Here is an 18,428-nt window from a genome sequence, read left to right on the forward strand (position 1 = left end):
TCCATTTTAACAAAATGGCAATCCCATATTGTTGCAAGTGAATTGTGAAAAGGGTCAAAACAACTCTGAACAAAATCCGTAGATAGGAAAATAAATCCAGACTTTGGCTTAAAAAAAAACAAAAAGCATGGGAATGTGAACAAGGCGTTTAAAAGAAATACTAAATTTCTCATGGCATGAAGAATAACAAAGAAGTATGAGGACAAATCTTGGTACCAGTACTCAAAAAGGCCATTGGGGAGTGGAAGTGACCAAGGCATAGAATTGGGTTACAGATCTTGAGCAAAAGACTTCTTGGCATAAACAACCTCATTCACAGGAGGTCCAAACAATCAGTTCCTACACTCAACAAAATACTTTATTGTTCCTTGTTTTAACTAATAATGTACAAGAGCAACTGATGATTTAAAAAAAAATCTTAACTACATCCATGTATTAAAAAGAACACATATACACAAACAAAAACCAGACACCTACTACTTCTATGATTTACAAGGCCCATTCTATTCCTTCCAACTAGAAATCTTATGAGGGCAAAAGATAAAAGAAAAAGAGGAAGTAAGGAGGTTGGGATCAAGAAAAAAGAATGAAAGAAAACTGCGAAAGTTGAGCTCACATCCAGAGGATTAGATGCCTACAATCTGGCAGGTCATGCAGATAAGCCTTCTTTCCCAAAAAGACCTTCCAAATCATTAGTGCAGTGATTTTTAACTTTTTCTTTGTTTTTAAGCAGGAGGCCCTTTTTCAAAACTCATAAAGACATTTGCTATAAAACAGATTAAAAAATGGAGCTATTCTGGCTCAGTGAGATAGAGACAAGATCTGAAACAAGCTGCTCAGCAGTGAGAAGGCACAACTGTGCTATTCCTAGGGTTCTAAGCTGTGGATGCTTTCTGATGTAAATCTAATGATCTCAATTTGAGGAAAACTCTGGGTCATACTTCTGTCTCAGTTCTGTACCTACAAAAGAGAGCTCATAGTATTTACAAGCTGCAATAAGAATGAGTCATACTGACATACAGAAACAAAAATTTAAATTATAAGAAATATAAAACATTAACATTAAATTGCTAAGATAACTAGAAAAGTATTTAGGAAATAAAAATTCTAAGAATTTTGAGAATGGAACGGGGTTATGCTTAGTTTGATATTTAACAAATCTTGGGAAAGTATAATGTTCCTACTGCTATAGCTATTCTCTGGAAACAAAAGTCATGATGACTCTGCTTGCTCTAGGCCTCTAGTAGTGATGGAGGAAAGGAGATAGACGGTCAAGAACCTAACTCACACAAGGAGGTAGGGGTAGAAAGGATTAGCATAATCCATTAACCCAGTTATAGAAACCAAGACCCGTAGGCATCAACACCCAGATCAGGAGGCACAACACCCAGAAACTATCAGACTACTATAGGGAGTGTCAATGGCACAAACCATCCACCCACAAAGATGAGCCTTTCCCTGAAGATGATAAAAACCTCATGCTGCCCCCAGAATGGGGCAGCACTCCATCTGCCCACCTGTGACTATGCAGGTGCCTCTTTTCACCAACTCGTTCCTGCAGGGCAGCAGCTTCCTGCCTGCCCATGACCTGTACCAGGCCAGGACTTCTCTTCACTGACCTACCTCAGCAGAGGCCGCTCTCCTCAATGCCACCCGCCTGCAACCATCAGGCCTCTCTTACAAACCTGTCCCTTTCAGGGCAGCTCTTCCTGCCCACTTGTGTCCATGCAAGTGTCCTTTATTCTTTTGTCCCTTTCCCTAATAAACCTGCTCTTTAAATATAACTAGCGTCACTCATGGAGAAACTCGCATGGGAAACTCGCCATGTGCGGCTGAAACGGGAGCTCTGGTGAAACCTTTCCCAGAGTAAAACCAAGGACCCCACACTCCTAACTCCAAGAAAACCCCATGGGTAGGATAATATCCTTCTCCACTCAAAATGTACAGTGAAAGTAAAGACACAAAAACATGAAAGATGTAAAGAATTAGAAGTTTCTTTTTAAAAGTAATCCACTTCCAGGCTCTTAAACAGCAGTGTATTTGAGACAAGAGTCTTAGGCAGAACAAAAAGTCACCATCAGAATGCAAACACACCATGATTAACAATAATTATAATTTTTTCAGGTAATATATACTTACTGTGGATTACAGCAAATTCAGAACCTTTATATACATTAGTTTATTTGCTGGCTTATTGTAAAGAACAACTGGTAGGGTTATCATTCCCTTCATATAATAAAAAAGTTAGCTGCGGGCAAAGACACTACCTTTTTTAAGCTAAAAGGGAGGAATGTGGGCCTCCCCGGTGGCGCAGCGGTTGAGCGCTGGGTTGCGAAGCTGCCCGCGGCCTCTGCGGCGCCGGTTCGATCCCCGGCTGCTCCCCGGCCCCGGAGGAGGATCCCACATGGTGCGCAGACCTCTCCTGCCACCCGCTGCTCCCCTCAGCAGTGTACTTCAGTCCTTCTGCCTGCTCTGCTCCCCACTCTGGCTCTGGTGAATTCTCTCACCCTCCCGCGCTTCTGACTGTACCCAGTGCATGTATAAACAAAACAAACAAACAAATATAATAAATAAATAAATAAAAACATGCCTCTATAAAAAAAAAAATAAATAAAAATAAAAGGGAGGAATGTGCCATTCCTTAGCAATGGGACTAAAACGAGATAGGATAAAAATGTAGATCAAAGAGATATCAGAATAGGAATGATAGTATCAGTCTCCTGCAACATCACATTTCTAGGTTGAAACACATAGATATTTAGATAAACAAGAACAGAAATGTAGATGAACTCTAGTCCAGTATTGTCCAATCTAGTTGCCACACTAGCTTCATGTGGCAATTTAAGTCAATAAAATATTCAGTTCCTTGTTCACACTAGTCACATCTCATTGCTCATTAGTCATGTGGTTAATGGACAGCACAGATAAAGATGATTGCCATCATTGTAGAAAGTTCTGGTCAACAGCATCACTATAGCAGAGACCCCTTGAATGTATTTAAAATATCAATATACACTAAACAAATGTATGGGAAGTGAATTAGTGATAAAAGACAGGTTGCAAAAGGTTACTGAAACTATTCAGAGAGGAAAATAAATAAATAATAATAATTAATATTTACTAGGCACTTAACACAAGCTGATACTCTTCTAGGTGCTTTACAGGTACTAATTTAATTAATCTTCAATAACAAGTCTATGAGGTCGTAGCTGTCACTATCCTCATTTTAGAGGGAAAACTAAGAGTCTGACAGATTAACTTTCCTAAGAGACAGGATTTGAATCCAGGCAGCTTAATCTAGGATGTAGAGCCTTTATTTTAACCATCATACAATACTATACTGTTTTTTTGAAGATTTATTTATTTATGCCTACAAGAATTGGGGTACAGACCAGAGGTACGTGGGGAGTGGGTGAGAGAATTCACCAGAGACAGAGTGGGGAATAGAACAGGCAGACTGACTGAAATACACTGCTGAGGGGAGCAGTGGGTGAGACAAAAGAGGTCTGCTGTGCCATGTGGATAGCTCCCTGGCCAGCCAGGATCGAACTTGTGCTGCAAAGGCTGAGGATAGCTTCACAGTATTGTGCTTAACCCCTTGTGCAACCAGGGAGGCCCTATACTACTTCTATATAACAACTATATTTAATATTTTTGCTATGATGAAATAAAATTTATTTGAAGACAATATGCCCATACATTTAGCAGTCAAGTTCACAGTGAAGAGAATAAGAAAACAACTGGTGAAAACAAAAAAAATAAGTAGGAAATACACCAAATTATTATTTTTTTTTTTAAAGAGGCATTATTTATTTATTTATTTGTTTGTTTGTTTTGTTTATACATGCACTGGGTACAGTCAGAAGCGCGGGAGGGTGAGAGAATTCACCAGAGCCAGAGCTGGGAGCAGAGCAGGCAGAAGGACCGAAGTACACTGCTGAGGGGAGCAGCGGGCGGCAGGAGAGGTCTGCGCGCCATGTGGGACCCTCCTCCGGTGGCCGGGGAGCAGCTGGGGATCGAACTGGCGCTGCGGAGGCCGCGGGCAGCTTCGCAACCCAGCGCTCAACTGTTGAGCCACCGGGGAGGCCCAATACACCAAATTATTAACACCAGTTTAATCCCCATGTGCTGAGCGTATGGACAATTTTTATTTTCTTGGGCTTTTTTTGCTCTTGTTTTTATTAACTCTAATTTATAACTATTCCACAGTGATGATGCATCACTTCTGCAAAAATAAAACAATAAAAATATAATTTTTAAAGCAAATAATAACATGATCAGTTTTAAAATTCCTACATAGAATATCAAATTAAGATTCATCCATCTCAGGGGACCTCCCTGGTGGTGCAAGGGGTTAAGCACCTCACTATGAAGCAATCCGAAGCCTTTGCAGCACAAATTCAATCCCCAACCGGCCAGGGAGCAAGCCACATGGCGCAACAGACCTCTCCTGTCTTGCCCGCTGCTCCCCTCAGCAGTGTATTTCACTCAGTCTGCCTGTTCTATTCCCCACTCTGTCTCAGGTGAATCCTCTCACCCCCTGCATCTCTGGCTTGTACCCCAGCTCTTGTATGCATAAATAAATCTTTAAAAAAAAAAAAGATTCATCCATCCTACTCTCAAACATTGTAGAGGCCCCCTAACTGATCTCTTGGTCACCAGCCTGTACAACACTATAAACTGTTCTGCATTTGCCATCAATTCCCCTCTGTCAATTTTAATCCCTGTTCAGAATTCAATACACAGAGCATAAAGTATAATCTTGGCTTTAGGCAATGCATTTTGCAATAATTTGGTCCAATTCTACCTTTCTGTCTTTATCTGTCAATACTTTCAGATAAAATCCTTAGTTCTTCTAGAAGCCCAGTGGAAAGAGCCCAGGCCTCAGAGTCCCACAATATAGTCAACACACAATTTCTTATATAGTTATCAGTTTCTTTATTGGTGAAAAGCTGTGGAAATTAGATCTTTAAATAGGTAAATCAACCAGCATATAACAAGTCCTTTCATAATGGTAGTTCTCATTATTGTAATTATTAGCCAACTGGGTTTTTATTCACTGACTATTCAAAAAAAATCTTGCATTTTTACCTCTGTAATGTACTCCTTTCAGAGTAATTTACTCCTTTCAGAGTTCCTTCCCTAGCTTCTTAAAGTTCCAGTTAAATTCAACCTCCTCAAAGAAAGCTTCCTTGACTCTGCCAAGTGATCTGATCTTTCTTTCACCCCTCTGAACTTCTATAACACTTAGAATTTATTCTGCCCAAGTGGTGGTGTCCTACCTAATTTTATTAGTTGTCTTTTCAAGTATGTAAGTTCTACATGCTCCATTAGTGTGCAATTCCTGCAAGCATTATTCTTTCTAACATCTGACACGTCACTAGGCACATGCTAAATGCTCAAAAAAGCCAGTAATTCTATAAAGGTAAAAAATTTCAAATAAGCAGCATAGCCAAATACCATAATTTACTATAAATAAATATACTATAAATAAATGACCAAACATGTTAAATCATACTTAAGTCATATAATTTATCTCTAATCCAATGTAAATACTAGCAACAAATGACCCTAAGTGAATAGCACATTTAACTTTTTCTTACACATAAGACCTACTTAAACATATAGTGACTTAAGTTGTCTTATTTGGTTTCATTTGGAAGTATACTGACCCCACTAAAATATCAAGATACTTAAAGTGAGAAAAATACAGATATTGATTATGTGAGTGATAACTATATAACTTTATTATACAAAAAATAATTCTCCTTTAAAAAGGTAAACTGAAAAAAAAATAAATAAAAAATAAAAAGGTAAACTGTGTCTCTGCAAGTGAGTGCCAAATGCTAAGGGTAGACAACCTCAGGCATAATTTCACTCTTATTGTTGCTCATTGATCTAATTATGGTTCCTCATAAAGTGATTAAGAAAGTTAAATAACCACACAGAAACTGTAGTCATTTCTCTTTGACAAATTACTACTTCAGTATAAGGAAACAACTGTTCTAATGAGCTGCTACTAAGAGTAAAGCAATTTGAAAAACAGAAGGAAACTGCTTTATTAAATGCTGCTAATTACCAGAAAATTAAGTCACAATAGGTAGAAAAAGACCTAGAGTACAGAGAAATCCCAGCAAGATAGATTCAGCATGAAATCTTGAGTCTCTTTTTAGCTGTTAATGCTATCCTAACAAGCCTCTGATAATGTTTCAGCTTTCTCACTGAATCCCACAGGAAGGAAAAACAATTACCTAAGGATGTTGGGGTGGGACAGTCTTTTCATGAGCTGCACTTCTTTCAGCATATTTGCTCGGTTACTGTTTAGTGTGTTCATTTTAAGAGCCATCACCTGACCAGAAGCTCGGTGGCGCACCTAGAAAACAAAAACAAGAGGCTCAAGGGTAACCGCTATTTATGAAGTCACAGTCATGGCATATGGAAAGTATCAGGATATTGTAGTGCCTATTTAGATAAAAAAGACATGGTAAGAACTTTTTTTTCAAACTTGGAATTCATTCAAATCTCATCTCCATTAATGAAGATGGAGTTATTACATCTGATACCAAAAGTCTTTCATATTATGTTAGCCAGAAAAAACACTCTTAACACCTCAAGAAATCATCTTTTTTTAATACCTTGGGAAAGGATGTGTTAGACTAGTTCCTTATGACTAACATTGCTTAGTTTTCAGATACCAACGGGATAAAGTTCCTTCTGTGGAATTTTAAATGTATACAAAAAAGATATACATATAAATCTTACACACAATTAAAGAACTATAAAACTTACTATTTTATAGGAAACTAAGGCCACATCCCCAGAATCTCTTCAAACCACCATAAAACATATGTAAGGGAAAAATATATTTCATGACAAATACAGCTTCAGTGAATCTTTTAGAGCTAATATTGTAGTAACCCAACCCGAAGTACTTTATAATCATCTAAACACATTCAAGTTACAAAAAACATGGGCCACACCACAGACTGTTACCTATACACAAAGGAAACTCTGCATCTAAAAGCACTCATCAGCTTTAGAATTCAATCTTTTTCACATGTAATAATATTATTTTATGATTTCAGTGCACACTCCATTGGTTTCAAAAACCACAATATTTTACTTGCAAGAAAATTAACTGTTTTCATTCTCTAAATGTGGTCTAAATAGTAGCACAAAAGGAAATTACCAGAGAAATATTTACCTTACCAAAGAAAATTCCAATTATTCACTGAGATGTTTTCTACTGAGAAATTATAAATGAGGCAGTAAAAAAATTATGAAGTACCAAGTACCTCATTATTTCTTGGTTTAAAATATTTCATTTCATATGCTGCACAACAGGGACTTACTATATAAAAATGTCATCATTCTATGGGCTTTAAGAGTATTGTTTCAGTATATTTTATAGTTGACCAAATGGAAATTCCAATAGAAAGAGTGACAATCTACTTAAATCTTCCATGTCTTGAAATTCCTTAAAATATCAATAACCCTAGAAGTTTAGCATATTAATACTGGACAGACAAGTAGCTTATCTTATCATTCAAAGAAACAATGTTTAAGAATGGCCAGACAGAAAAAGTAGAAAGCAAAACACTCAGAGACACAGGAACTCTGATCAGAAAAACTGAGGTGGAACACTGGCTGCCTCTCTCCTCTTCTAGATCACTTAGTGAGATTTGGAACCCAATTCTCTTCCTAGTGCATCAATGATTCTGTTGTCGTGAACCTCGTGATTGATGAAAGAAAAGTGACTTTCCTTTTCAGATCCTGCATGGATAAGAGAGACATTTATACACAAAGAACGCACTGCCAGTATTTTTCCAACTCTATTTACAGAAGACATCTGTGTTTTAATAAGAACTCTCCATTCTGAAAAGTCACTCTACTTTTTTTCCATCATCTGAAAACTATCACTCTGAGTTTTTAACAAAATGTCAGCTTTTAAGAAAGTTTGATTTTGAAATAATGTGTGCAATTCAGGGATAAACAATTGGTGTTTCAAACTACTCAGAAAAAAAAATCCACTCATTAAACAAGAATACAAGATGCTAAACATATTCATAACTCATTGTATTTTGTATTTCATCAACATAAAATATTATTTCTTCTAGCCCCCCAAATTCTACTTATTTTTCAAGACCATACTCAACCTCCCACTCTCTAAAGACTTCCTTGGCTGTTTAGGGGAACTATTCATGGTTTCATTCCTTATATTACTTTAGAACTACATTCATATACCAAAATAACACAATTATGTATGCAAATATCTCCTCACTAGACTATAATACATCTTGAGGCTAGGATCTACATTGTACTCATCTTTGTTTTGCAGTGCCCAGAAGGCCTGGTATATCATAAGACACAGTGAAAATGATGACAATAACCATTAAATGATACTTCTAATAAATATATTTTCCAATTGCTAGTAAATCATTTATTTATCCAGTACATAAGTACTGGCAAAGCAATTAATCATAAAGTTGACTATGAAATGAGTGACTTAGTAAAAGTCACATTCAATACATAATAGGTTTAGAATAAGTTGGTACAGCATCGATAACATCAGACAAACATAGTTTTAAGCAGCGGTGTTCAATAAAATCTCTAACACCTTTCTGAAGTTTTGGAAGTTTTCTGGTTTTAACAATGACAGGGGTGTGTGCGGGGAGCAGGGAGTGTTGCTGGCCAGAAATGCGAGACACCCTGCATGGTAAGCGAGAGCATAGCACAAGGAAGCATTGTTCCATGTGCTGCATGAAATTCAAATGCCTTGCCAGACATTCATGTAAATGAAGAACATACTTATTACTACCTGAACTTGGTTTCTAATTCCATTTTACATAAAAACAAAGTCATCTTACATGGTTTTAATATATACTGAATTTTCCAGGAATGCAACAGCTTGGGTAAATCAAAGACAAATTGCTTTTTTGTTCTGTTTCAGAAAATCAATAAAAACATTTAGAAATCAGACCACTATCGTAATTTTGCTCCTGATATCTGAAACCCAATACAACCAATTGCATCAGAATCCATCTGTAGCTTTTATATTTGTGCTGATTTAATTAGTCTTTATATCAGAATATTAAATATAGGGCCTCACTGGTGGCGCAAGGGGTTAAGCACTGTACTATGGAGCGATTTGCGGCCTCTGCAGCATGAGTTGGATCCTCCGCTGGCCAGGGAGCAACCCACATGGCGCAGCAGACCTCTCCTGTCTTGCCTGCAGCTCCCCTCAGCAGTGTATTTCAGTGAGTCTGCCTGTTCTGTTCCCCACTCTGTCTCTGGTGAATCCTCTTACCTGCCGAATCTCTGCCCTGTGCCCCAGTTCTTGTATGCATAAATACATAAATCTTTAAAAAAATAAAAAAGAACAGAATATTAACTATAATTAAAAAGTATGTATTTTGCTTTGCTCACAAATAAAGTTAACAAGGCACCTACTCTGCCAATTTTTTTCCTCTAATGAAACAATGAACCATTCCCTATTAAATGAACATTTGATAAAGAAAAAAGGTGACAAAGCTGACAAAGATATATTATACCTCTCCTTGCTTTCTCTCCTTTATCAATCTATAATTTGTCTTAGCAAATTACAATATCTTGTTTCTTTTTTTTTATATATATATCTGCATACAAGCACTGGCGTGTAGGCCCAAAGTGCAGGGGGTGAGAGAAGTCACCAGAGACAGAATGGAGAGAACAGATCCACTGAAATACACTGCTAAGGGGAGCAGTGGGTGAGACAGGAGAGGTCTGCTGTGCCATGTGGGTCAGCTCCCCGGCTGGGCTCGAACCCATGTCTCAATGGCTGGTGTTAGCTTGCTAGCACTGAGACTTAAACCCCTGCACCACTAGGTATGCCCTACAATATCTTATTTCAATTGAGGTTACATCCTTCTTTCTCTTATCACATACAAGTAAGTCTGGTCTGTAATTATACTTTTATTCTAATATCCACTGACATCTTTAATTTTTCTTTTTGCATGGAGTGGCTTCTGATTATCTTCTCTTAAATCTAAATTAATCATTTATAAAAGGATAAAACCAGGCCTCCCCGGTGGTGCAGCGGTTGAGCGCTGGGTTGCGAAGCTGCCCGAAGCCTCCAGGACGCCGGTTCGATCCCCGGCTGCTCCCCGGCCATCGGAGGAGGGTCCCACATGGCGTGCAGACCTCTCCTGCCACCTGCTGCTCCCCTCAGCAGTGTACTTCGGTCCTTCTGCCTGCTCTGCTCCCCACTCTGGTTTTGGTGAATTCTCTCACCCTACCGCGCTTCTGACTGTACCCAGTGCTTATATAAATAAATATATAAATCTTTAAAAAAAAATAAAATAAAAGGATAAAACCATCTGACTAAATGCCTTCTAGATTAGTCAGCCTAAAATTTACATATTGAAATCTACATTTTTATTAATTTTTAATTTTTCCTTTATCTCAGAGTTAGGCTATCATGTTAATTTTTTAAATATTGAGTAGTATGACCTATATTACATATCAATTTCATTTTAGGGTAATTAAGAGTTATTTATTTTAATTATTATAATAGCAATAATATAGTTAGCATTTGTAGCACTTGCTACATACTAGTTTCAGGTTCTAGAACAGGTTATTCCAAAATGTGCCAAAGAGTCATATAGATTAGTTTGAAATAAAGAAACTGTGAATGAATGATACTCTAAACTTCCCCCTCTAAAAGCAGGAAATAAATCTCCAAAGCTGAAGGGTAGGTGCACTCCCTTAACCAGGAAGAGGACAGTGTCTTATCACCAGAAGAGCGTTTCTAGGCCTATTTCTTCCTATGTAAATAAACTTTGCTAAATTCATCACTAAATGGGGTCTAAGGTAAATATTTCTTTGTCCTATAAATTCCTCATAGACTTACTATCCCTTTCTCTAAAATGAATAATAGCAGGTAACACTCTTCAATCCACCTACTTATTGGTATCTCAGTATATATGTATGAAGATTACTTTTTCTCCTGTTAGTCTGTATTATGTCAAAGTAACATTAAATTAAGCAAAGAAAAATAAATGTAACTACATAAAGAGAATCACATTTTCATGCTACTTAAACACACAGTAGTAGTGAAAAACAATATATTGTGTTGTGGATCCCAGGATTTAATGCAAAAATAGCTTGAACAGAAAAACTTCTAACTTGACTGAATCCAGTACTGAACATGCTTCTTTATATTCCTCAGTCTTTCCCAGTCTTTTTCCCAGTGAGTATATGCAGCTTCTAACCTGCACTGGCAATCTGGGATCATTATTCAAGATTCTTGTAGGATCTCTGCCTACTTTTCTATGGCATAATTTTCACCTTCTTCAGCTTTCATTTTCCAATCTTTCCTTCTTCTTATTTATTTGCTTCCTTTTCATACATCACTTTTCTTTAACCAGTTGTTTCACCATACCTGTTCTGATCTTTTTTTTTTAAAGATTTATTTTTATTTATACAAGAACTGCAGTACAGGCCAGAGATGCAGGAGGGTAAAAGGATTCACCAGAGACAGAGTGGGGAGCAGAACAGGCAGATGCACTGAAATATACTGCTGTGGGGAGCAGCGGGCGAGACAGGAGAGGTCTGCAGCACCATGTGGGTATATCCCTGGCCGGCCAGGAATCAAACCCATGCTGCAGAGGCTGCAGACAGCTTCACAGCACTGCGCTCAACCTGCTACGCCACCAGGGAGGCCCCTGGTTCTGACCTTGATCTGCCTCACACAGGGATTGGCCTCGAGAAAGGGGAGCAGAGCTTAGTGACCCAAAAGTGAGATGGCACAATGAAGGGTTTTTTGTTTTTTAATTCTTTAGCACCCTATGCACACTTTCACTTGGCAACTATGTATTGAGCAATTTCAGACCCTTGCTAAAGGCTCTATTTTGCAAATACTGTAGTTTAAATATATTTCCTATCATCCACCTTAAGCAAAGAGCTCTTACCAGGTAAGATAATATCTTTTTCTCTATCCTTAGGTCAATTTCTCTTACCTATATTAGCATTAGCTATATATTTGCTGAGTAAACAAACAATTAAGATAGCAAGTAATTACAATACTTATCATATGCTGGAATGGAAGTATCAGCATTATGTTGAGATCACAAAGGAAAAGCAACCAACCCTCTCATTTGTCTTACTACAAAGTAATACACTCTAAAATCATGGGATTTTGGTAATGTCTTTCACATCCCCTCATAAACAGTTTATCACTTACAAATATATTTCTATGTACTTAATGAATCCAAGCTATACATATAACTGTTTCCAGTTTTCTTTTTTTCAGCTAGATTATCAATTTAAGCAAAGGAACTTAGAAGATATTTCAGCATAGCAATATGCATGCAGTACAATTTTCTATCTATATCTGTTGATATCACCTAGTGCCTAGCTTAGCCCAGAAACACATCTACAAAATTCTTTACTAACTAACAGAATGATTTTATCAGTTCTGAAGGAAATCTTATGTACTAAATGTGGCCAAAAACTACAATCAAACATAAGTATAGATGTAATATATGTATTACATATACAAAAATAACACATCTTCTTAATCCATTCTTTTGTTGTTGGGCACTTAGGCTGTTTCCATAACTAATAAATATAATTACATATAATACATGTAATACAATTACAGAGCATCCTTTTTTTTTTGAAAAATTTATTTATTTATGCATACAGGAATGGGGGTGTAGGCAAGAGGTGTGGCGGGGTGAGAGGATTCACCAGAGACAGAGTGGGGAACAGAACACGCAGACTGACTGAAATACACTGCTGAGGGCAGCAGCAGGTGACACAGGAGAGGTCTGCCTCGCCATGTGGGTTGCTCCCAAGTTGGCTGGCGATCGCAATCGTGCTGCAGAGGCTGAAGATTGCTTCATAGTGCTGCGTCTTAACCCCTTGCACCACCAGGGAGGCCCCAGAACATCCTTCAAAACATTCCATATACTCTAAATACTGAAAATCCCCATGACAACTCTCTCTCTGAAATCCCCTGTACCTCAAAGATGTTACAAAATCAGATGAATGCAAAAGACAGGAAAATTTAGCAAGAACCAGTTTTGAAAGACAAAAAAGATATGCAACAAAGACCAAGGTAAAGAACACTAAAAAAGAGCATCTGACTATATCTTTACCTTTCTTAAGAGCTTTTCAGTAATAAACCCTTTTAAAGGTGATGATGGGAGAAGGGAAGGGAAGTTATTTTTTTCTCTTTATCCTCTCCTTTGTAAATCCTGCAATATGGTATCAGCTACTTGGGATTTATGTGTGGTAGATTTGCTTCCCTGATCTTTAGGAACATGTCTCTGCCTAGTCCACATCTCTTTTTCATTCTTCTCCACACCTACCCAAATAAAGGCATCTCTGAGATTCAGTCTTTGGTGCTCTATTCTTCTCTGTCCACACTCTTTTCCATGACTGTTTCTGACATTCTGCCAATTAAAAATGTACTCAATTCAATAGTAGACACAAAGAAATGGGAAACTATTCCTTACTTATGGATTAGAAGAATTAACATTGTTAAAATGGCCATTTTAACCAAAGCAATTTACAAATTCAATGCAATCCACATATGAAAAAATGTTCAACATCACTTGCAATCAGGGAAATTCAAATCAAAACTACCATGAGATACCATCTTACACCAGTGAGAATGGCACTTATTAAAAAAACTAGCAACAACAAATGTTGGCGAGGATGTGGAGAAAAAAGAACTCTCCTGCACTGCTGGTGGGAGTGCAAACTGGTTCAACCACTATGGAGAGCTGTGTGGAGATTTCTTGACCTACTAAACATAGAGCTTCCATATGATCCAGCAATTCCACTCCTAGGTATTTACCCAAAGGACACAGAAACATCAATTCCAAAGAGCACCTGCACTCCTATGTTTATAGCGCACAATTTACAATAGCTAAGCTTTGGAAACAATCCAAATGCCCAAAATTAGATGACTGGATCAAGAAGATGTGGTACATATACACCGTGGAATATTACTCAGCATTCAAAAAAGATAAACACATGCAATTTGCAGCAACATGGATGGAGCTGGAAGGGATCATGCTCAGCGAAATAAGCCAGAAAGAAAAAGAAAAATACCAGATGGTCTCACTCATAGCAGGAATCTAGAAAACTTAAATAAGGGACCAGGAAAAAGAATAACTATAAGAAAGAAAATATCAAAATCAACAAACAACTATGAACCAGAGACACTCTATGGGGGGTGGAGGGCGGGGAAAGGAGGGCTTGGGGTCAAAATAAGGAGGTTGTAATTGTATGGGGAATATAAAAATAAAATTTAAATATAAAAAAAAGTCACACACCTGAAAAAAAATAAGGGGGTTGCAATTATATGGGGAATATAAAAATAAAATTTAAAAATATATAAAAAATAATAAATAAATATAAAAGATGAAAAAAAAACCAAAATGGATCACAGACTTAGAGGTAAGATTGAAACAATAGAGTATACAGGAAAACATAAACAAATTAAACAATACATGACATTGGCTTCACTGATGACTATGGGAACTCAACTATAACAACAAGCAAAAATAAACAATGGGATTAATAAACTAAAAAGTTTCTGCACAGTAAATGAAACTATCAGTAAAACAAAGACTTTAATAGAAGAAAATATGTGCACATCATACATCCCACAAAGGGCTAATAGCCAAGATCTACAAAAAACTCATACAGCTCAACAATAAGAAAACAAATAACCCAATCAAAAAATAGGCAGAGAAGGTAAATAGATACTTTTCCAAAGAAGACATACAGATGGCCAACAGGCACATGAAATGCTCATTATCACTTATCACCAGGGTTATACAAATCAAAATCATGAGATACTATTCTCACTCCTGTGAGAATGGCCCACATTAAAAAGACCAAAAACAAGTTGGCAAGGATATGGAGAAAAAGGAATATACAGTGTTGGTGAGAATGTAGATTGGTCTAAGTATGGAGGTTTCTCAAAATATTTAAAATTGATCTAGCACATGACCTTGTACTCCACTCCTCAGTACAAAAACACTAATTTGAAGGGATATATGCACTCCTATATTAATTGTAGCATCATTTGCAAAGACAAGTTATGCAAACAACCGAAGTGCCCAACAACAGATGAGTGGATTAAGAAGATGTATTATTTTTGAGTATGAAATACTACTCAAGCATTAAACAAAAGAAGAAAGATGAGGGGCCTCCCCAGTGGCGTAGCGGTTGAGCGCGCTGGGTTGCAAAGCTGCCCGCGGCCTCTGCGGCGCCGGTTCGATCCCCGGCTCGATCCCCGGCTGCTCCCCAGCCACCGGAGGAGGGTCCCACGTGGCGCGCAGACCTCTCCTGCCGCCCGCTGCTCCCCTCAGCAGTGTACTTTGGTCCTTCTGCCTGCTCTGCTCCTCCCCGCTCTGGCTCTGGTGAATTTTCTCACCCTCCCACGCTTCTGACTGTACCCAGTGCATGTATAAACAAAACAAACAAACAAACAAACAAATAAAACATGCCTCCATTAAAAAAAAAAAAGAAGAAGAAGAAAGATGAAATCTTGACACTTGAGACAACACAGATAGAACTACAGGGGATTACGCTAGTAAAATGAGTTAAAAAGAAAGACAAATACCCAATGATTTCATTCATATGTGGACTATAAAGCAACAAAACAAAGAAACAGACAAAACCAATGCAAAATACACCCCTGAGGGCCTCCCTGGTGGCGCAAGGGTTAAGACGCAACCTATGAAGCAATCCACAGCCACTGTGGCGTGGGTTCGATTCCTGGCCGGGGAGAAACCTACATGGCGCAGCAGACCTCTCCTGTCTTGCCACTGCTCCCGTCAGCAGTATACTTCAGTCCATCTGCCTGTTCTGTTCCCCACTCTGTCTCTGGTGAATCCTCTCACCTCCCACACCTCTGGCCTGTACCCCAGTTCTTGTATGCATAAATAAACAAATCTTTAAAAAAAAAAAAAACACCCTTGAAATCTGACTGAAGAAGTAAGGCTACCAGAAGGGCAAGGGGTAGGGGAGCAGATAGGAGGCCCCAGCTGACTATGACAGAATTACTGGCATTTTGGTAGTGGCTGTGGTGTGGTAATATACATCTGAAGAGGTGTGAACCTAAATCTCTAAATAATATACAGTATTGTAAAGCAATGTTACCTCAATAAAAAGATACAATGTAAAAAGGTATCAAATTCTTATATGACACTTCTTTCATGCCAGATTAATATTTTTATCCCACTCTTGATGCCAAAAGTTACCTTATTTCTTTGACTATCTAAGGCCATTTAATTCTGAACTGGAAAGTTTGATATGAGAAGTCAGATATACCACCAACCATAAGACACCACATACACACACCTCTTGCTCATGGGTGTTTTGGCATTGGGGATGGTTCAGATCACTCCTAGAACTCACTATTTTGTCCCCCAAACAGCCTTGATAGATACACTGACTAGTCAGAGCAAAATTTCTGAAAACTATGTCAAAAATATGTACTATGCTTTCTCCTAACCTTCACCCTCAAGTCGAATATCTCACATCATCCCTGCAGTCCAGTTCTCAGTCACCTTACAAAAAATGCCTTATACAACCCCAAGACAATAGAGCTTAACTCTTTTCTGACATAGTGGTTATTAAAGCATGTATGTTTTACATCTTGTTAGAACAGGATCACATACAGTGCTGATGAAAACTTTTTTTATTTAATTTTTTATTGTGATAATATAGTGTAGGGTTCAGGAATGGCCACTGAGCAGGTTTTCTGATCCCATGCAGACCGGGTAAAGGAGGAGTCAGAGTCCTCAGTGGTTTTGCAGGCTTTTATTGGGATTACCAGGTACACGGCAGGCAGGGGTACTGGGGGGCCAGGAGGCTGGCAGTCCTCCCAGCCCCCAGCAAATCCACACTCTCTCTGGGCTCTCTGTTTCTGCTTCTTTGCTTCTCTCTCGGCTTCTCTTCGGCTTCTGCTCGTTCTTGGCTTCTGCTGGCGTCCCCGTGATGCCGACCTTAAAAGCCCAGTCTCAGCCCAAGTGAATCCCATCTACTTATGCCCACACCCTATTCCAGGTGCCCGCCATCAGGCATGCATTCAGGACCGCAATGTCCATCATCTATCCTGATGGCGGGAGGGCAGAAAAGCCTGACATTTTTCTTTACCCTACACATAGGTTTACAGTACTGTATATGATTTAGGAGAATAGATTCACAACTCCTCAATGTATGCCACCATACCAACTACACCAAAGCACCCACAGTCCTTGACCCACCCCTAAAAAACACTTTTTATAGTGTGGCCTCAGAAAGGCATGTAAGAATATATGAACACAACCATGAAATAACATAAAGACAATTTGAGAAAAATCCTCTAGTATTTGTAAATTCAGGTTGCAACAATGATTACATTTAAGAAAGAAAAGATTCACTCTCGAACATTTCACGTCATATTCGGTAAGTTAAAATTACAGTCAACTGGGCAAGGAAACCACCATAACACCAGCATTTTGAGATTCAGAACATTACTTTTCAGACCAAGTTACCAGAAGTCAAAACACCTTACCTTCTCACACACAAAAATAAAACATCCCAGAACAAAATAACATTTACACACTAAAATCTTTCCTGACTTTCCTTATACCACAACTGTTAACAGTGCTACAGATTTAGAGTTTGCATGACAAACTCCATGTGCGCTAAATAATAAATGTATGACTACGAATAAATCAATTTTTCAGTACCAAGCAGATGGCAGATATCTCACTCCTTTAGTTTCTAAGTTTATTGTGTCTTATAGGTTGGCATTTCCAGTCAGTGCAGCAAATTTAGTAAAAAAAATACAAGGGAAAAGGAAAATATTTATATTTTACATAAATATAGAATACTCTTATAGCAATATCTATAAAATGCCATAATAAAGCATTATATCAATATAGCATTAATATTGACTTTAAATTTATAAATAAAACCATAATATTCCAGAAATATAGCATAAATATATAAAACTAATGATTTTTTTCTTGCATACTGGATCAAAATTAGATATAATATTTCATTCACCAGTTAGGTAGATAGGAATTCAAATCCTAGTTGCACCATTTACTTGTGATATATTTAACAAGATATTAAAAACTTTTGAACCTGAGTTTCCTCATTTATATAATGGAAGTGTAATTACTTAATGGATTTTTGTGGTAATTTCAAAGGATAATGTATGTAAGTTCTTAACAGTGCTTAACAAAAAGTTCAACAGATCTTAAGTGCATATATAATAGAAATAATAACTAGCCCCAATATAGGGTGTATTATGTGCTAGACATTATTCTACATACTTTATGTATACTAGCTTATTATATTTTCTCAACAACCCCATATAACTTGCCCAAGACCAAAAGTTTAAAAGTGATAGAATCAACATTCAAAAGGAAACA

At 37.7% G+C, this 18,428-nt stretch overlaps 1 protein-coding gene across 1 annotated transcript in view; it reads right to left on the reverse strand.

Annotated features, from left to right (window-relative positions):
* Nucleotides 1–18,428, reverse strand: part of TESK2 (testis associated actin remodelling kinase 2) — a gene marked incomplete at both ends in the record, with an annotated part of 71,252 nt that overhangs the window by 42,665 nt on the left and 10,159 nt on the right. Inside the window, one exon of the mRNA XM_084244270.1 lies at nucleotides 6,252–6,373. Coding sequence (XP_084100396.1) covers nucleotides 6,252–6,373 — 122 coding nt within the window. The remainder of the gene's footprint in view (nucleotides 1–6,251; nucleotides 6,374–18,428) is intronic.

The sequence above is a fragment of the Talpa europaea genome, assembly GCF_964194135.1.
Source record: "Talpa europaea genome assembly, chromosome: 9".
Lineage (NCBI taxonomy): Eukaryota > Metazoa > Chordata > Mammalia > Eulipotyphla > Talpidae > Talpa > Talpa europaea.